General features: G+C 37.8%; 2 protein-coding genes across 8 annotated transcripts in view; both read right to left on the bottom strand.

The window, feature by feature from the left end:
- Positions 1 to 419: 419 nt before the first annotated feature.
- PTS (6-pyruvoyltetrahydropterin synthase) lies at positions 420 to 7,311 on the bottom strand (the record flags this gene model as incomplete). 3 transcript variants are annotated; one of them, XM_084249410.1, is made up of 6 exons in its annotated part: positions 420 to 543; positions 735 to 805; positions 2,832 to 2,888; positions 3,253 to 3,275; positions 4,506 to 4,585; positions 6,656 to 7,311. In XM_084249410.1, the coding sequence occupies 6 exons, from the start codon at positions 6,769 to 6,771 to the stop codon at positions 420 to 422; spliced, it is 471 nt and encodes a 156-aa protein (XP_084105536.1). The 3 variants fall into 3 exon arrangements, with proteins under 3 accessions (XP_084105536.1, XP_084105537.1, XP_084105538.1); XM_084249411.1 differs by having other exon boundaries at positions 6,695 to 7,311; XM_084249412.1 differs by lacking the exons at positions 3,253 to 3,275; positions 6,656 to 7,311 and having other exon boundaries at positions 4,506 to 4,529.
- A 3,824-nt stretch (positions 7,312 to 11,135) lies between these two features.
- Positions 11,136 to 21,028, bottom strand: part of BCO2 (beta-carotene oxygenase 2) — a gene marked incomplete at both ends in the record, with an annotated part of 30,443 nt that continues 20,550 nt past the window's right edge. For 3 of the 5 annotated variants that reach the window (XM_084249055.1, XM_084249056.1, XM_084249059.1), the window contains 7 exons: positions 11,136 to 11,249; positions 13,016 to 13,126; positions 13,600 to 13,782; positions 14,332 to 14,469; positions 17,065 to 17,232; positions 18,595 to 18,755; positions 20,064 to 20,192. In XM_084249055.1, the coding sequence (XP_084105181.1) occupies positions 11,136 to 11,249; positions 13,016 to 13,126; positions 13,600 to 13,782; positions 14,332 to 14,469; positions 17,065 to 17,232; positions 18,595 to 18,755; positions 20,064 to 20,192 (1,004 nt within the window). The remainder of the gene's footprint in view (positions 11,250 to 13,015; positions 13,127 to 13,599; positions 13,783 to 14,331; positions 14,470 to 17,064; positions 17,233 to 18,594; positions 18,756 to 20,063; positions 20,193 to 21,028) is intronic. The other 2 variants (XM_084249057.1, XM_084249058.1) reach the window with 2 other exon arrangements.

Below are 21,028 nucleotides of genomic sequence, written 5' to 3'. Positions count from 1 at the left end.
GGAGGCCCGATCATTTTATTTTTTATAAGATCCATCTACTGCAAAATATTATAAACAGGTTTGCTTTTTTAATTATACCAAGAAAAAAATGAATACTAAAAAATGACAATGAAACAACCAACAAAAAAAGACTTGTTTTGCTTTCAAATAATGCCATACCAAGTCATTCTGCTGAAAATGAAGAGATTTTTAATCTACAGATAAAAGGCTCTCTAAATGATACTCAGGATTACATTATAAATTTGGTTTTAAAACAGATTTGAGTTTAAAATAGGGCTTACTCCAATAAATCAGGCTCTCCAGAACACAATGTAGATGTGTGACAATTTTGGGAAGACTTCTTAATTGTCCAAGGGAATAAAGATCTTTTTCAAATTTGAAAAGAAATTAAGTCTTTCCATAATATTAACCCCTAGGAACTATTCTCCTTTATAGACTACAATATTGTTGTCAGTTTCATATACTTTAACTTTATAAAGAACTCCCACAGGAAGAAATTTCTGGAGATTTTCCCAGATATACACAGCTACATTTTCTGTCGTGCTGTAAGGGAAAAAAAGGAAAGAAAAAGGCAAATGATAAACAAAATATTGTTTAATAATTTTACAGATAACAGAAATTCTAGTTTCAAAAGCTATCAAACTAAAACTTTAGAAATCAAAGAACAGGCAGATAAAATGTTAAATCAATTCTCCTTTCTTACTATCAAAATACAGCACAATCATCACACTCACCTTACAACGTCTGCAAAGTGTGGCACATCCAGATCCAGATTCTTATGATCAAGAGGCTTCATAATTGCCTCCTACAGATGAAACAAAAACAATATGGATTCTATTTATGACTCAAATTCCAAAGTTTTCCCTCTAAACATTACCTTATCATTCAGCCACTAACTCAGTACTTCCAAGTGTCTTCTCTATGTCTTACAACACAATCTCATAGAGTTTAAAGTAGCAAAATGAAGGCCCAGATTTCCATGATTAGTTATTCTCATTTCTGAATACAAAAATGTAAAAAAAAAAAAAAAAACAGTATTGAAGTCACTGCAAGTTTCTGGTAACAAGTAACTGTGATTCAGAATTCAGTTTAACATGTCTAGAATTCTGTCCAAACAGTTACTAGAAATTCTTCTCCGTCACAGTCTCCCCTTCAGCACAATGCCACAATTTCATTAGGATAAAGATCCAGTAAGGACTACATTCTCTAAAACAGACAAAACTGAAATTACGTAAGTAGTTCTAAATTTCTGCTATGAGAAGTTATTGAAGAGTGAGCTTGGGCTCTTAGAAGAATAAATATGTAGACAACTTCTTCTTAATGCTTGTATATATTAACAATCTTTTTCCTTGTCATTGGCAAGAATTGTAATTGCCTTATTCTTTCTAAGTTTTTACTTTCAGCTGCTCTACAAAATGTAAGCATTTTATATCTAACTGTTCACAGGCTATAGTTCCAAGAAGAGTCTATTAATAAAAATAATAGCAATTATTTTTTAACAAAAGCAGAATCATGCAAAAAGAGTAAGTCCTAAGTCAAATAACCTTTAAAATAGATCACATGAAGGGTTAGTCCATATGGATATCAAGAAAATAAATCTGTTTTATCTTTAATCCAGACCAGGTCCCAACTTTTCCACTGAAGCCTCCTCCATAGGGTTCTAACTTTACTCTGTATGCTATGATGAGCCACATTTACTCATGGAGTATGTGGTATCTTTTGAGTATATAAAAGTGAGAAAAGTGAATAGAACCTCTTCTCTAGTATTTAAGTAATATGCTTGCTTAGGACAGCTTACTTCTCATACTGTCTTGTTTTGTACAGCATTTTGCATAAATATATTTTATGTCCCCAGTAAATGCAAGAACTATGTATTTATTGCATTCCTAAAGTAGTTTGAAGCACAATACTGCTTGTTCATTCCCTCATTCTCTTATTCAACTAACACTTACTGACCACTTATTATTCTACACCTCCTAGAAAAGTAATGTGAACAGTCTGTGGATAAGGACTAAGTGTTATCTTTGTATTCCCTGCCCTTAACTAGAAGACTGATACAATGTCAGCAAACTTGCTGAACATATGATTAAGTAATGTGGAAGGTGTAGTGATGATTAATTATAGCATTTTTAGAAACAAATGTCAAATTTTAGAACAAAAGTAAGGAACAGAGCTGAAGTGAAGAAGTGAATAAACAGGGGAAGTAATGGCATAATAAAAACTAAGCTGAGTAGAAGGAAATCTACCCTCAGCTTTGTAAAGGACTAACCACATGACCTCAGCATGCGGGTTACTGTTAGCATCTCTCATTCTTAATCTATAGAATGAAGAAATTGGCATAATTTCTAAGGTCTTTTACAATGCAATAATTCAATAATGATACAGTCACATTAAGTTCTTTATTGAATACCTTCTTTTGAGTTATCCTTAGAATTAAAGGCTAGAGCAAATAAGAGCAGGTAATATTAAAATCTATGATCAAAGGTATAAAGAAAGTTCAGAGAAAGAAAAGAAAGCTTTGAGGGAAAAGGTGTGTCTTGAAAGAGGATTGTAAAATTTATTAAAAAGAGAAAATCAGGATATGTCAGCAAGAATACAAGATGCATATGCCACATTTATCCATTTCTTCCTGTAACTGTGACTAATTCCCAGGTCACTCAAACACTGTTAGAATATGACAGTTGTTTGCCCAACCACTCCCCAACTCTCACATGAATTCCACTCAGCAGGCAACACCACCTCTGGAGATACTTGGTTGAGGAAGTGAAAAGGAAGCCATCAAACACTGTACCTTGAGAACAACACATAACAAGTACTCAAAATGCCATTACCTCCATATACTCTTTGAGGTCAGTCAAATTCATTACCATCCCAGTGACAGGATCAATCTACAGAACAAATAAAGGTAGATATTACTATCACATGATCTTCATATTTAAACCTCTGGCATATTATTAAAGGCTATACAGTGTGCAGAAACTGTGCCCACATTTGCCTTCATCCCTCAGACAACTGTGATCTCAGAATGGAAATACCAAGTGTTGATTGCATTGCTCTTCTACCTGTCTACACAGAGCATATTAAAGATGACATTTTGGGACAAAGGGCTGGAATGGAAGCAGCTCACTATATACAAAAGCCAACAATAAAGCAACACTGATTTGAGCATAATTTTTCAACATAGACTCAAACACAATGGCTGAAAGGGGCCGAACAATTGGCACAAATCACACAGATATTTTCAGCACGTACCTCTCCATGTACTGTCACCACAACTATGGAAAAGAAAATACCAAAAAAAAAAAAAAAAAAAAAAAAAAAAAAACCAGCATGACTTTCAACATATTAACATCCAAGCACAAGTTAGCAACACAAGTAACAACACAAATTACATATTATATCTCTGTCTGGCAAAGCTTATATTATTTTCCCCAAAATACATATTCTTTTTGATAAGCTCTTTTTATCAATTAGAGTAAGACTCAACCAAGATGAGCTCAGTAGGGGCTGTGGCTAAGTGGAGACGCTTAGCCAAGAACTAAAAGGATTTAAATTCTGCTTGTGATGTTGATGCACTAGGTAGGAATCTCACCTAGTGGAACTGAGATGCTGCTTGATCACTGTCTGTGAAAACTGAAAATGTACAGGAAGGTGTCCAGCATCAAACCAAGCTGGTACAAAAGTGAGTAGTACCTCTCTGTGCAAGCAAAACTACTACAGGGCATAAAATTCTTTTCCCTTTACTCAGTGTAATGCTTTGTAACAAGTGCTTGTCTGAAACATTTGAAACCTCTTGATCAGAGTGTTCACAAATTAATAACTTTTATACATTTTTTTCAGATCCTTACAAACACCATTACATACATGTGACAAGTGAGAAAATTAAGGAGCGATACCACAAATCAAATAAAAGGCAGTATCTAAACTAGAAATCCTGATCCTCTGACATCTTTTCTTTTTTTACTCTATGACACCATATGGTGTCATCCCATAGGGCTTATGCAGCTTTTTTTGAGGTATTAGCTGTATCTCAAAGAAACAAATCTCTTGTCCTTGCACAAACTGCTTTCCAGGAACATTGCTGGCAAAAGTTTTAGACCTAACTTTTTTTTCCTGCCATTACGCCAATTTCTAGCCAATATTTCCCTTTTGTCAGTTATTTACTAGAAGAATACAATCTAATTTTAAAATTAGCCTCAACAATGTCTGCTTTCTTAATTAGAAGGAAATATGGTGCCAAAAGAATCTCATTACACACACACTAAAGCCAAGGAAAAAAATATTTAAAATGTCCAGTGTTTTGGACTATCTGTAACAGAATAGACAACTGCAAGGCAAAATTTAAGGCACATTCAACAGATCTTTTGACTCTGAACTTCCACTTAACTTTCCAATCAAAGCTCAAAGCATTCATCTCTATCCATAAGGTTCCTTACTCATTAACACTGTATCTGCTGAACATTTCCTCCTTATTAAAAGGGCTAAAATTTCATCTTTTCTCTCACCTTTATAATTGTGCCCATGGCCATTTGGATTGTTGCATTTTCCAAACAGTTTCAAATTTTCTTCATTACTCAGGGATTTGCTAGCCCAAAAAAGAAAGTAAAGAAAAAGTCAACCTAACACAAATATCACCTTCAGACACTTTCTCTGTTCCTTGCATTTATTATTTGCTCAGCATTTTTAAAGCTTCACAATTGATTACTTTCTCTCACCAAACAGGGAGTGACAAATCAGTTTGATTTTATTACTCAGCTCTATGTCAAGAACCAGTATGTGCCCCATAATTAGACCGCTGTATCATACAAATTAGGATAAACAAATCTTAAATTTGACACCCCTGTTACACAGCCAAGATTTCAACAACGGATCTGCTCGAGGTCCTTCCGTTCTTCAACTCAACATTTATTGAGTTTACATATTAGACATGGGCTGAGTGAAACCAGGACACATAATAATAAACCAAAGAGGATGCGTGCCCTCAGTGGCTTAAAATCCCATTTTTCCTGAAAAATAACTACACTACCTCATAAATATCCCCGTTAATATTAAATCCTGTTTTAAGTCTCAACTACTACCTATGGATAACTTCACCAACTAACTGAAGGGTATTTAAATTGAGTAAAACTTTAAAACATTACAATACTCAGTTGCTCCAGACATAGAATAATTTTCTGAAGGGATTTTTATAACTAAATCTGTCTAATCAATGTGCAATTTCCATGAGGCCTCCTGTGTTTGAACTTCCTATTATACAATCCTTCTTTAAGGTCTTTAGTTTACTTCTTGCCCCCTCCACTTCCCCTTATTCATGCACTTTTTGCATTTAGAGTGGCACAGTTCACAAAGCTTTTGCAACAAATTGTCTCCACCTACTCTCCAGGAAACTGACCAGACTGTAAACTCCAGACAGAAGGCAATGACAGGTGTGTCACTGCAGCCCTGTCACCCAGTCAAGACCTGACAAGCATGCAACAGTACCTGTCCAGGAGTGAAGGAGAGATGGATTTGGTTAGGCAGACGTCATTATCTTGTTTTATAGACAAGGAAAGGGGCACTCAGACAGTGGAGTCGGCTGTGAGTGGCAAAACTCAACTGAAACCCAGCACTTTGGGTCACCCAGGCGGTCTGAGGCATTTGGATTCAAATCCAACAGTGCTTTTTCACTACATCCTCGCCAACATTTGTTGTTGCTTGTTTTTTTGATATGTGCCATTCTCACTAGTGTAAGGTGGTATCTCAGTGTGGTTTTAATTTGCATTTCCTGGATTATAAGAGATGTTGAACACTTTTTCATATGCCTGTCGGTCATCTGTATTTCCTTTTTGGAGAAATGTCTTCTAAGTTCTTCTGCCCATCTCTTGACTGCATTGTTTATTTTGTTTCTGTTGTGTGAGTTCTTTGTATATCTTTGTGATCAGTCCCTCATCAGTTGACTGGACTACAATCAGTGGCGTGGATGGAACTAGAAGGAATTATGCTCAGTGAAATAAGCCAGAAGGAAAAAGAAAAATATCGGATGGTTTCACTTATAGCAGGGCTATGGGGGAGCCAAATAAGACATCAGTGTAAAAAATAATAAAAGCACAAAACACAACAAAACAAAAACAGACAATTATAAACCAGAGACACCCTGCCCTGCGGGAGGGAGGCGAGCGAGGGATGAGAGGGAGGGAGGGAGGCGCACAGGGGACTGAGGTGATGGTGCAGGGTGGACTACACCTGAGGGGGTGGGGGAAGCAAGTATTGTTTAAAAATGAACAATGATGTAAAAATAAAAAATAAATTAAAACCAAACAAACCCAACAGAGCTGCGTGCTCTCAGAGCGGCCTCGAAAAAGCGAACGGCTGGGGTGGTTTTTTGGGGGGTATTTTACAAACTGTTTCTACATTACTGGATATATTTTCCAATTTTTATGTAAAAATTTAATTTAACGCTCATACTTGCTTCCTTTTTTTTTTTTTTTTTTTTTTTTTTGGTTAAACGCGGCTGACTCTGACCGTGGCGGGGCCGCCGGCCGGCCTCGAGGGCGCCCCCCGCCGGGGCAGGCGGCGCTGCGCGCTCACGGAGCGCCGGGCGGGCCCGCGCCAGGCGGCCTCGGACGCGACGAGGACCGGGCGGACCGGCCCCGCCAGTCGCGGGCTGTGTCGTCACCGACTCCCCGCCACGGCCCCGCCCCGCGGGCGCCCCCACCTGTGCAGCCGGTGAGTCGCGCTGAAAGAGACGACACGGGACACTCGCGCCCGGCGGCGCCCGCCCGCACAGCTCATCCTCCTCCGCGCTCCGCCGCCCGCAGCCGCCACAGCACGACCCCGCGCGGCGCCGCGGGGCTGAGGGCGGGGCCCCGCGGCTGCGCAGTGGGAGCTGCGCCCTCCCCAGCGCGAGCGCTTCACCGGCAGCTGGGCTCCCCCTGGCGGCGCAGGTAGGAACGGGCGTCCCTCGCTAAGGAGCAAGAGGTCCGCCTGGAGCTGTGCGCTAGGGTGAGTGGGGACTCGGTGCCCCTCGTTTTTGTTGTTTTTTTTTTAAATAATAAATTTTATTTTTATATTCCCCATACAATTGCAACCCCCTCATTCTGACCCCAATCCCTCCCCTCCCTCCACCCATCCCCCCAAAAGTGTCTCTGGTTCATAGTTGTTTGTTGATTTTGATTTTCACTTTCTTATAGTTATTCATTTTCCTGGTCCCTTATTTAAGTTTTCTAGATTCCTGCTGTGAGTGAGACCATCCGGTATTTTTCTTTTTCTTTTTGGCTTATTTCGCTGAGCATGATCCCTTCCAGCGCCATCCATGTTGCTGCAAATTGCATGTGTTTATCTTTTTTGAATGCTGAGTAATATTCCATGGTGTATATGTACCACATCTTCTTGATCCAGTCATCTATTTTTGGGCTTTTGGGCTGTTTCCAAAGCTTAGCTATTGTAACTAGTGCTGCTGTAAACATAGGGGTGCAGGTGTTCTTTGGAATTGATGTTTCTGTGTCCTTTGGGTAAATACCTAGGAGTGGAATTGCTGGATCATATGGAAGCTCTATGTTTAGTAGGTATTGGAACAAGAACAGACATACAGACCAATGGAATCGAATAGAAAATCCAGAAATAAACCCACAGATTTATGGTCAACTAATCTTTGACAAAGGAGCAAAGACTATGCATTGGAGCAAAGAAAGTTTGTTCAATAAATGGTGCTGGGAAAACTGGGTCGCTACATGCAAAAGAATGAAGCTTGACCACCACCTCACACCATACACAAAAATCAACTCAAAATGGATTAAAGAACTAGACATAAGACCTGAAACCATAAAATATATAGAAGGAAATATAGGCGAAACACTACGTGATTTGCACATCAAAGACATCTTTACAGACACATCACCCAAAGCAGTGATAGTGAAGGCAAAGATAAACAGCTGGGACTACATCAAATTAAAGAGCTTCTGCACAGCAAAAGAGACAATAACAAAAACAAAGAGAAACCCCACCAACTGGGAGAACATTTTTGCCCCTCGTTTTTTACGTCTGCTCAGGCCCGCGTCATACGATTAAAGTCACACTTGAGTCCTTCAGCCTCCCCTCCCACTCTCTTCTAGAGAGCCCTGGTTTGGTTAGAATAGAACTTAGCTACTCTGAATTGAGTCCCCGGGCCATAGTCTACAGAGAGGAAGCAGGAATTTAAGGGTGCATGTAGGATCACGTGTCTTTCAGAAACATTACCTTGGCATTGTTTGTAAAGATTTTTACCGAGGGAAGTTCTCAAGCTGCCCTTATCCACACACATGTATGGACCCATTTATGGCTCTCTGTTGGCACAGTGTAAACACCTACACCCAGGTACACAAACATTAGCACATCTTTGTACTGTAGGCCCCTCCAGAAAGAAAGTATCTTGCTTCCTCTCTCTCAAAAGGAGTGTCCAAAGTACTTACAGTTCCCACTATAGTCACCTCGTGTTTCCTCATTCTTCCATTAAATATCCACTGAGTATCTACTGTGTGGTTGGCACCGTTACAGGCACTGGGAAGGATAAAAGCTTGAGGAAATGTAAGCCCCGATGGTGATTTCTCTCAAATGTCTCCTGTCTCCAGCTATATATTCTGTTTATTCTGCATTAAATTACTAATGTATTATGCAGTAAGCATTCTTTCACACATTTTCAAGAACTTTTCTCATCTCCTCCCATTAGACTGTAAAGAAAGAACTGCAATGAATTGTAAGCATCAGAAATTTTGGAAACAAGTAATATCTAGTTCTGTCCTCATAGTACTGATAAGAAAACCCAGGCCTAGAAAAGTGAATTATTTATCCAAGATCATTCATAATATAGACAGTAATTCCCAAGCATTGACTACATATGAAATTAAATACTTTGTCAATTATTACCCAAATGTCTTATTCATTCTGAACAGTTTAAAGAATTAAAAATAAAAGCTTAAAAAGGTAGAATGAGTTTCTGAGAAATTGCTTTAATATTTTCAGAGTTCTTGTTCTAATTTTATTAAAGCTAGTTCTGTATAAGTACCCACCAAATTTACCCTCAGAAATCCTGTCACAGATTAAACTGTCTTTTCCAAATTCATATGCTAAAGTCTAACTCCAAGTACCTCAGAAGATGATTTTATTTGGAAATAGAATTATTGCAGATGTAATTAGCTAAGGTCATGAGGCTGGCCCCGAATTCCTTTTCCCTCATCTGTGTACCACATACTCCCTTTCCTTAAGTCTCTGGACCCTAGCCAGTGATAAGAATAAGGTTTAGAGAAAGGAAGAGGTACTAACTTTTCAGCCTCACTTATATGCTTACTCAACTCCATCAGAACTTTCTGCATATGGATTGCTAAATTATAAAATGTCACTGATCCTTCCGTTTTCTCCTTTAAGAACCTTAACAGATAGTAAGACCAAGGCAAAATTCAGGCATTCTTGGATCAAAAGCTTATGATTATACTGCTAACCCTTAGACGTTTAAACCTTACCCCCCATTGGGAGAGGGTAAAGGTTTACAGAGGAAAGTCATGATTAGATCTACTTCCCACGTGTCTTCATCCACCAGTCTTCACCTTTTAGATCTAGAGAAGATCTAGCTCAAACTTCCTTATCTTGTCTGGGGGAGTACAATAGTTTTCAAAGACTTGTATTCTTTTGGTTACCTGAGCCACTAGTTCCCATTAGTTCTACTTAGGTATCTTCTAGCCATTCTGTTTCTGCTGCTGTTGTTTTGTATCTTATCAACCCAGGTCTTTAACTTTATTGCCACAATGAAACTCCCACAGGTAGCTTTTGAATGTATGAACACTAATGAAGATATGGTTTATCACTCTTATAATAACTTTTAACAAAAACTGAAAAGAAACTGACTATCCTAGTCCAGACTATTCAGTGACCCTAATTATGAGTTCACAGTTGCCCCAAATTACATGTTTTTGGGGAACATTCCTAGCAACATTCAACATGCAGAAGGAATATGGAAGTTTAACTGGCCCAGAGTTGGAAGTTCAGCACAGGGAGGGTATATAGCTGAAGGAAAAGAGAGTAGGCCTTTCAGGGTGTTGGCTAGAAGGCAGTGTAAGCATGACCCCTGAGGCTGATTTTGGCTTCTGATAAAAACTGGTGGGATTTAGAAATGTAAAGATTATATGGTCTCTAGTGCCACCTGTTGCCCAGCTAGCTGAAGGACTACTGACTTTCCATCAATCCCTAGAGAACTATACACCTAGAGATTAGAAGAAATGGCTAATTTTAAGTATGTCCCTCAAAAAAATAACCTCCCCAGGATGAGCTGGGGGAGGCTGGGGGATGGTGATGAGTGGTTGCAAGAAAGGCTGTACATTTGCAGTGGCCACTACTGTGAACAGTAGAGAAACAACCAGCTTAGAAGAAGCCTCCAACGTGACACAACTGACTTCCTGTCCTCTGTGAGTACCTTGGGGCCAAAGCTAATAGGAGATTGTGATGTTTTTCAAAGCCAGGTGCTTTTTCAGATCTATATTCTTATTCTACTATCTATGATTATTTGTATTTCTTCACCTACTTTGAAGATCTCTGTCACCCACATATTTCACGGTGACAATGATCCAGTTTTAGTTTTTCCTTCATGTATTCTTATTACCTAGAGGAAGATACATCCAGTAAATGTAAATTGAAAACGCTCTTCAGGGCCTCCCCAGTGGCGCAGTGGTTGAATGCTGTGTTGCGAGGCTGCCCGCGGCCTCTGAGCGCCGGTTCGATCCCCGGCTGCTCCCCGGCCACTGGAGGAGGGTCCACATGGCGCGCAGACCTCTCCTGTCACCCGCTGCTCCCCTCAGTAGTGTACTTCGGTCCTTCTGCCTGCTCTGCTCCCCGCTCTGGCTCTGGTGAATTCTCTCACCCTCCGGCGCTTCTGACTGTACCCAGTGCTTGTATAAATAAATCTTAAAAAAAAAAAAAACTCTCTTCAAAGGTTGTATCAACACCTGCTTATTAATATTTTCAAGGAAGAGCCCTAAGAAAATATAAAACCATAACTAGATCATAAATTCTTTTTAGTAGAAATTTTAAAAACATAAGTCTGCGGTTTGTAGAGTAAGGTGTTCTTTTTGCTCTGTTTTGTACAAACCATGTTCATTTTAAACCTAGTTCCCAGGCCTGGTGGTTGTCCATCAGATGGGTATGAAGGTGCCATGGAACCCATATGGCATTTGCACTGGCACCTCTGCTCGACCCAGTTCTTCAAAGTTCTTGGCATCCAAGACTAGAAGAAAATTGCTTTCATTCTAGAAGCATGAAAAGGAAAGGAAAAGAAAGTCAATACTGAAAAATTATCTCTTTTATTGTTTTCAAAATCTGTCTTGTCTTCCCCACTGTAAAATTCCTAAGGGGAAGACCATGTCTTTATTCATCTTCACAACTCTCCCCAGCACCTAGCATAGTGTCTTATCTATCCAGTTATTAAAGGTTTGCTGAAATGTTCACCTGGATTGAAAAGGAAATCATGACTAACAAGGTTCATACCCGGAGCAAATAAAGTTGTTTATATAAATGACCTTTATAGGATCTCTCTGAGTTTAAGCCTTTACAGGCTTTCTCTGAGTTTAAGGATATTTTTACTTGATGCTTTTCAAAGTTCTAAGAGAAATAAATACTTCCTCTTACAAATTATAGAACTCTTCATTTTGTGTTACTTTGGAGATGTTCAAGAGGTAGAACTGCCAGGAAGACTGAGATTTGCCCTGGTCTAATTATAGACGTGTCAAGACTGGCATGAGGACTAAGTCCAACTAAGGTCATAGCAGACATCATTAATTGATCACAGCACTTTTCTCGCTTAAAAGCCTGAGAATCCTACACCTTAGGCAGCCATAAATAATTTTTCAATATTGGTATTCAAAATGAACTTCAGGGCCTTCCTGGTGGCACAGGTGGCTGAGCACAGCGCTGTGAAGCTGTCCGCAGCCTCTGCAGTGCAGGTTCAATCCTGGCCAGCCAGGAAGATACTCACATGGCGCAGCAGACCTCTCCTGTCTCACCCTTTGCTCCCTTCAGCAGTGTTTTTCAGTCAGTCTGCCTGTTCTGATTCCCACTCTGTCTCTGGTGAATCCTCTAACCCTCCTGTGTATCTTGCCTGTACCCCAGTTCTTGTATGTATAAATAAATAAATCTTTAAAAAAAATGAACTTCACTATTTGCCATACGTTGCTCTATATGAGAAGTCAGATATCAACATTATTGAGGCACTAGGCCAGGACTTACTTACCACACTAGAGTTTTGGGTCACTCAATTGAAATTGGCAGTGCAGAAGGTAGTATGAATATTAGAATAAAAGTCAGAGGATTGAAATTATATATTAGCTTTACTGCTATGATATCCAATGTAAATCTCTTTCACCTTCTTTTAAGTTATAAATTTGACATGTGTAAAATGGTACCCCACAAAGTTTTGATGACTAAACAAGAAAGTGTTTAGTATACTGAAAGCCATTTATATGTAAATTCCTATGTAAATTATTACTAGTTCGACAAGTAGAGCTTTAAAACAATAATAAAGTGTGGATTCATTAAAAATAAAGTACAGGGCCTCCTCAGTGGCGCAGCGGTTGAGCGCTGGGTTGCGAAGCTACCCGCAGCCTCCGCGGCGCCAGTTCAATCCCCAGCTGCTCCCAGGCCACCAGAGGAGGGTCCCACATGGCGCGCAGACCTCTCCTGCCGCCCGCTGCTCCCCTCAGCAGTGTACTTTGGTCCTTCTGCCTGCTCTGCTCCCCGCTCTGGCTCTGGTGAATTCTCTCACCCTCCCGCGCTTCTGACTGTACCCAGTGCATGTATAAACAAACAAACAAATAAATAAATAAAACATGCCTCTTTAAAAAAATAAATAAATAAATAAAGTACAGATTACATAAAAGGGTAAATGTAATAGTAAGGAGAGAAAGAGAACTGAAAAGGTGCTCTAATGGAATCAAAATAAACTATCGCTTCACTAAAACACAACCCTCAATGATTCAGCACGACTTTTCTTTCTGACTGGTGAAGGAAATATATTTACTTTGTTGGGTGTGATCACCACAGAAAGAATAACCCCACCATCTTCTTCATTAGCTCCTGGTACTGGAACAAAAACAGGTTCTGACGGATAAAAGCCATCTTTTCTCCAAACCTGTAAGTACCAAAAAAGTATCTGATAAATGACTAGAAGCCTATATACCTTGTATCACTCTCAATATGAATTTGGCTGTGAACATAATATTCCCAACAGTAACAGAATCAGGCTTACTGAGCTGAATATAGGAAAGAGAGGAAGCTTTTGCAGTTCCAGATTCTATTATCATCAAACACCATTTGCGTACTTGTAATTTCCCATCAACTTGAAATAAAGGTGTCCTAACAATCTTAAACCCATTATTCTCAAAATAATATCAAGCACAGAATTATTTTTCTGTACTCATGGTTCATTTAGATTTCCTAGAGGACACATAACCCTTACCTAGGTGATTCATTCTCTAACTTAATAAAAGTAAATGGCTGTGCTACTTAAGTGTTAAAGATCTAAAGAGCTACCTTAAACAAAACAAACAAACTCAAAGGGTAGAACAAGGCCTTGTAAAGTTCAGAAAAGGAGATATTCATTACCATCAGTGTCTTGTTCACCACATCAACCTTGATCAGAGAATCCCCCACCAAATGTCGGAAACCACAGCCATAGAAGAAACGATACTTTTTGCCATTGAATTGGCTATAGTTGATCTGGGGAAATTCAACACCACCTTCTGCCTCTAGGTACTCAGGATGCAGATTTTCGTAAGAACACCAAATCTAAAAGAGATACCAAAATGATATATAATGGTTGGTTGTTTATTCGCTATTTTTTTCAATATAGATTGGTGGGGGGGTGCAGGCTGATAGAGTCTGTGACAGGGCTTGGAAACTGAGGTTCTGTGTCATTTTTTATATAGATCCTCTTTCTATCATGTGTATCAATATATAAAAGATTATCGAGTTTTCTGACTAAGCTTTCAGCTGGCATTGGAGGTAGAACTGGGCTATTCTACTAAAGCTAAGCAATAGCTACAAATGATCTGCCTGTAAGCACAAATCTTCAAAATGGTTGGGATAGTCAATACCAATCTCAAATGCGTAAACATTCCACAACCATTTGAAAGTTCCATATATCTGTTTCAGAACACAAAAAGAATAAGCAAATATAGTGCTCATTCTCACCCAGAATTATGTGGTTCTCATAGAAACAATGTGCCAAGACCTTACCCTGCTTAGCTGGGCAGCAAACACTGTGGAGAACAGCCAAAGAGTAAAGTAACACCACTAAAGTGCAAAGTCTTAGTCTAAAGTCTATTGGTGGCATACCTTTCCATCAGCCTGTCTCACAGCACTGGCTGAAGAATAGGACAAAGGGCTGAGTTTCTGTCCCTCCGGGGCATTCAAACTGACATTTAAAGGCAAAACAAATCTTCGAGGGAATGATCTGGCTACCGAATTATAAGCCTATTCAGGAGAGAGATAAATATATGAGAAAGCTATCACACATAGAATAGCAATAGCATGTGCCAAGAATTCAGATCCAGTCAACATTACTTGCATTTCTAAGTTAAGTGTGTAAATGATCATTTTTATTCATTCAATTATTCAACAAATATGAAGTAAAGTATGTTATTTAATTAGTATCAAATGAACCTATGAGTCTATGCCCAAGGTCTGATAGTGATAAATGACATTAAGCAACATACTGTAGAGACTAAAAAGGGGTGCTGCCTTCTTCAGGTCTGGTATAGAAAAGGGTTAATTTAACAAATTTGGGTTACTCACATCCTGCAGATGCTGGAGAAATGCCTGTTTTCATCACGTGGCTGGCCACTGGAAACTGAGCTCTTGTCTTGTCTAAAGGAAGTGTTTTTGAATACCTGAGGCCTTGAATAATATTATATAGTTTGTCCAGATAGTTTACACCATCAATGTAATTTATACTGAACAGGTGTTTTCCCTATGGGGGTCTGGAGCTTCAGTAGCCAAGGTTACTCATGTAGGGGCTATACACCTACATGACTGATCCTCAGTAAAAACCCTGACAATTAGCTCGGGTGCACCTCTCTGGCAGGCAACATTTCACACGATATCAAGAGTTGTTGGAGGAACATGGCATCTCCCGTGTGATTCTCTTAGGAGAGGACTCTTAGATACAGGTACCTGGTTTCCTCTAGATTTCATCCCATACACTTTTTCTTTTTGCTAAATTTTTTTTTGGTACTAGTAAATCATCAAACCAAGAGGTAGTCCTGGGGACCCCCAACATCGCCTCTCTGCAAAGATGATGTTTAAGTAGGAGACCCAAATAAAGTAAGTGTGTTGTTTCTGACAATAATAATGCCCTTGGTGGAGGGCTCTGGGTGGGTGTAGTGTGGTAACATACATTTGAAGAGGTGTGAACCTGCACCTCTGAAACAAATACAATGCTGTAAACCAATGTCACTTCAAAAACGTAATGTTAATTAATAGCTTTAGTCAATTAATTTTTTAAAAAGAATGCCTTAAGCACATTTTTCTCTCTTGAAATACTGTAAGATAAAGGACAAACTATGTCATATCCCACCCCCACCCCCTATACCTAGTCCTTGTTTTCTCCATCTTACACAGAAATGATTTCCAAGTTTGACATGAAAAGAAACAGAGAATCAAAAATGATGTAAGAATTATATAAAATAAAATATTTTTTAAATTAATAAATAAAATAAAAATCCTTAAAAAAATAGAGAATCAGAGTAATCCTTAGTATAAAAGAAATAGATTACATAATTAGAGATCTACCTATAAAGAAATTTATAGGCGCAGAAGACTTCATTGCTGAATTATTCCAAACGTTTAACAAGTAAGATCAATATTATACATTTTCATGTAAAGACTAGCAAAGAGACAATTTCTAACCAATTGCATGAGATCAGAAAAATCTAAATAGCAAAACCTAACAATGACATTGTAAGAAAAAATTACGGGCCAATTTTATTCATGAAACAGATTTTTCAATCCTAAACAAAAGATCAGCAAAGCAAAACAAGAAATAGATTAAATATATATATTATATATATACTTTATATATAATTAGAATTTAGTTCAGGAATGGAAAATTAGCTTAACATTCAAAACTTAATCAATGGCTGTTATAAATATTTTAAACATCAACCAATGTACTTCATCACATCAATGGAATAAAAGATAAGCCATGTGATTATATCAATAGTGCAGGAAAAAACATTTGCTATATCCAATATTCATCCATGATAAAATTTGTAGTAAACTAGAAGGGGAGCTTTCATAATTTTAAAAAGTACCTTTTTAAAAAATCTATTGACATGTCCACAGAAAATCTGCACATGAATGTTTATAGCAGTTTTATTCACATCTGCTTAAAAGTGAAAGCAACTAAAATAGCTTTCAATTGGTGAATGGATAAATAAGTTATGGTGACCCACAAAAAAAGTAGTATTCAGTGATAGAAAGAAATGAGCTATCAAACCACTAAAAGACATGGAGAAACATTAAATGCATATTGCTAAGTGAACGAAGCCAGTCTGAAAAATCTAAAGTGGCATGATTCCAAATATAAGGACAATCTGGAAAAGGAAAAACTACAGACAGTAGAAAACATTAGTCATTGTCAGGGATTGTGAGAAGTAGGGAAGAAAATAGGGAAGGTATTTTTATAAGTGAAATTATTCTGCATTATGGGATAAAGGTGGATACTTGACATTATGCATTTGTCAAAACCGTAAAATAAAAGAGTGAACCCTAATGTGAACGATGGACTTTAGTTAGTATTTATCAGTATTGGTTCATCAATTATAACAACTTGCCACATCACGGCAACATAATAATAAGGGAAACTGGGATTAAGTGCTTCAAATTATTTTAAAGTATTAAATAAATAACTAAATAAATAAATGATAAAACTGTGTCTTCAGTGCTTTAAAACCATTCCCCCTCCTTATTTGCCAAAAAGGCAAGAGAAACTGCTAACTCCAAGGCTAAGGCCAGAACTTTGCTACTTCAAAATTATTTTCACAACTCCGACAAATCAGAAATATTTACCTGATCAAGCCCTTCCCCAGCTTTCCTAAGATTCTGGAGTTGATAAACTTCTAGACTTTTTCCATTATCTTGACAGCACAAATCAATTACAATACAGTCCTGATCCTCAAAGGCATTGATTTGATGGAAAGAAACAAAAGGTTTGCTATAGTACCTCCCTGGAAGAAGCTGCAGGAGAAAATACAAACAATGAAAAAGAGATCTTATTTTATTTTACTTTCATTTTTCCTTAAAGAAACTGAGCCACAAAGCTCATTACGATGATCTCCTTCTGGATCATGCTCAGCGAAATAAGCCAGAAAGAAAAAGAAAAATATCGGATGGTCTCACTCATAGCAGGAATTTAGAAAACCTAAATAAGGGACCAGGAAAAAGACTAATTATAATAAGGTAAAAATCAAAATCAACAAGCAACTATAAACCAGAGACACACTACAGGGGTTGGGGGAGGGAGTAGGTACAAAACAAGGGGGGTGGGAATTGTATGGGGACTATAACCAAGATGAAAATGCATACATTGTGCAAAAATGAAAAATGATAATAATAACTAATAAATAAAATAAAGGGAGAGGGAAGTGAACTTGCACTTGGAGAAAAGCAGAGCTATACTCCTCATCTCTCACATACTACCATATCTTATTTTAGTGCATTTTAAAATAATGACATTTTCTTAAAAACAAAAAATCCCAACCAAAGTCAGGTGGAACATGTCATTAGGCACAAACTGGGACTTCCACGGTAACTCATCTGTTTGAATTTTCTACAGCAGTCAATAGTGGTCATTTGTATTTACTTATGAGTGTCCATTTCTTCCATATTTTCAAATTCGTTTCTGTAGAATTCTGTACAGTCTTGGTAATTTTTCATTTTGAAAATAAACTATTTCAACTTTAAAAAAAAAAGATGATCTTCTTTAAGGAGGTCTGGTAGGTACAGAAAATAGGATCTGGAGTGCCAGTGCAAATGTGATTTAATTTAAGCACTGCTTACACAATTCATCTTATCTCAGATTAATCCATGAAGTGGGGCCATGTGAGATAAACCAATGAACTGTTACAACTAACTTAAGAATCCTCTTGAAATATGATCCAATGTTTTGAAGGATAAATCCCAGACTCTAAGGACATGATTAAATAGAAAATAATGCTGTTAAGTAGCTTATGATAAATTAAGTGACAAATTCTTTGAAAAATACAGTCATATTAAAATAGTATTATTTTTGTAATGAAACTGGGTACGGTAAATTTAGGATATTATCTCTTTAGAGAGGTAATATGTAGATAAATATAGCACTTTAAGCAGGAATATAGAAAGATACTTAACCAATGTGGTTTGAACTTTGGTGAGATTATCATATTTATGTATCAAGAACTCACAGAAGCAACTAATCAAAATATCTGTAACTTTTACAAAAGTTAAAGAAACCTTTACATTAAAAAAACATCAGTGATGCCCAGCAAAGATAAAAATCAACCATATGTAAATGTGCAGCTAAACATATCCACAATAAATATACTCAAAATACTCTACCTGTCCAGTGTGCTTATCCACCACATGAAATCGTGTATTATACTGGGGTTCCCAGCTTATTCCATCTGAAAAGGCCTTTCCCCGAATTTTAGAAGTGATGAATTTCCCCAGATTCATCTTTACAGGCTGTTCAATGAAGATTATGTAGTTCCTTGTCATTCCTGAAAGGTTCCAGCAAACTATAAAATTTTAGTTGGTAACCTAGAGTTATCTGAAATGTGACAGGTATAAGGATTTGTCTGAATGCTTGGACATCTTACTGCTGACCAAGACAAACATCAACCAGAAATAATTCTTCACTATTTCCCAGCTTTGTTATAGCTATTAGCTTTTCCTACAATAAAAAGGGAATGACTTAGAATAGCTTGTGTTGATTGCCCTCTGTTTGCTTTTTCTCTTTTTTTCTTTCTTTTTTTAAAATTGTTTGGTTTGGGCCTCCCTGGTGGTGCAAGGGGTTAAGCATCAGCACTATGAAGCAATCCGCAGCTACTGCAGCACGAGTTCGATCCCTGGCCAGGGAGGTGACCCATATGGTGCAGCAGACCTCTCCTGCTGCTCCTTGCCCACTGTCCCCCTCAGCAGTATATTTCAGTAGATCTGCCTGTTCTGCTCCCCACTCTGTCTCTGGTGAACCCTCTCACCTCCCAGAACCTCTGACCTGTACCCCAGTTATTGTATGCATAAATAAATAAAACTAAAAAAAAATTGTTTTAATTAAAATTAAAATAAAATTGTTTGGTTTAGGAACAAAGTAAAGTTTTATATTAAAGTGTCAATTATTATCCAGTCCTTTATTCCTTAAATTTTTTGCTATTTATATGAGGAATAAGGATACAGAAGCAGGCTGGCTATAAGGCTTTAAAATGCTAACAATAAATATCCTGAGAAAGAGCTGAAGCGATCTATACAGAATAAGAATTTCTTCCCCTCCCACCCCCAAAATAACGTAGTCAAGATCTTTTCATGTATGGCTATTATTTGCAGGTTTTAAAGTTGCCTAAGATTGTAAATTCTGCATATTAATTCTTATGGTAAAATTATTTTCTTATTAAGACTTTACTTTTTCAGATCATTTTTAGATTCACAAACAAAATTGAGGAACAGTACAAAGATATTTTTCTTATACCTCTTGTACCCATGCACACATAGCCCCACCAATGTGGTATATTTGTTGCAACAAATGTATCTACATTATAATTACCCAAAATCTAGTTTACACTATGGTTCACTCTTAGTGGGGTCAATTAATTTTTGAGTAATTGTTTGTGCTAAAATAATTATCTTTTCGAGAAGTGAGTTGGCTAGGATAAGCAGCACATGACTAAACAGAATAAACTTAACATAACTTTGGATTTATGATCACCATAGTAGGAGAAACTGTATTAAAACAGTACTTGCTAACATTAGTCTCTCTGATACAGTAATAATAAGGCAGGCCCCACTGAAATCTGCCCTATTACCAAGCTCACCAAAACTATGGTAGTATGAAGGTTTCATCCTCTCTGCAGAAGCAATAGAACATATCACCTGGGCTCCATGAATTGTTTCCCCAATGTCAGTCTTCTCTGGAGGAACCCGAATAATATTATAAGAAGAACCTGAAAAAAGGAAAGTGTTAACTGTTTTTACATACATTATAAGAATCAAAGATATAACCCTTGCACTTGTGGACTACACAGTTATGAAATTTATGTAATATGCATGACACCATATTTCATGAAGGGCTATTTCAAATAAAGACGTGGGTATAAAATAGCCAATGCCACTCATAAAGCTAAGGCTTTGAAACAGCAAAGTAATCAACCAACAGAATGTTGTATTTTAATGCCCTCAAATGGCTACACCCTCACTCCCTAAAGAGAAACTTAATCCCTACTTCATAGGAAAAGATAAGGTAGCAGCCCAAACATCCGCAAATTCTATTTGTTCCTCTCCTCACTCCCCATTCCCATCAATTATTTGAACCCAGGCCCAACTGGGTGGATCCGTGTGGATCTCTGAAGTCACTTTGGTCTTATCTCATCCTGTCTCATCAACATTCATTCATGCAATCCTTCATCTGACCATTGCTTATTACTTCTTTAAGAATCAAGTCAGGCATCCAGTCCCTAAGTAGCTTTCCCCAATCTTCCCCACCCCAAAGGCATTTGGTATCTTTTCTCTCTGCCCTGGTTATATTCTATACAGTCTTAGCACTTATCTTATTGTACTATAATTTTCTGCTGGTTTATCTATTTCCCAATAGATGGATGAGCACTTCAAGGGCAGTAATTGTGTCTGATGTGACACTGCATCCTCAGTAACAACAAGGACTGAGCATTTCGTAGGTACACTATAAACAGCCATTAAAGGGTTAACCAGCATTCTAATCTCCCTGATATTAGAATTGCCAATGTAGGTTCTAAAAAACTTGCATAACTACAGAATTTTGTAA

Source organism: Talpa europaea (genome assembly GCF_964194135.1).
Source record: "Talpa europaea genome assembly, chromosome: 12".
Taxonomy (NCBI): domain Eukaryota; kingdom Metazoa; phylum Chordata; class Mammalia; order Eulipotyphla; family Talpidae; genus Talpa; species Talpa europaea.
Note: the sequence above shows the minus strand (reverse complement) of the source record. Positions and strands in the feature narration are given on the sequence as shown.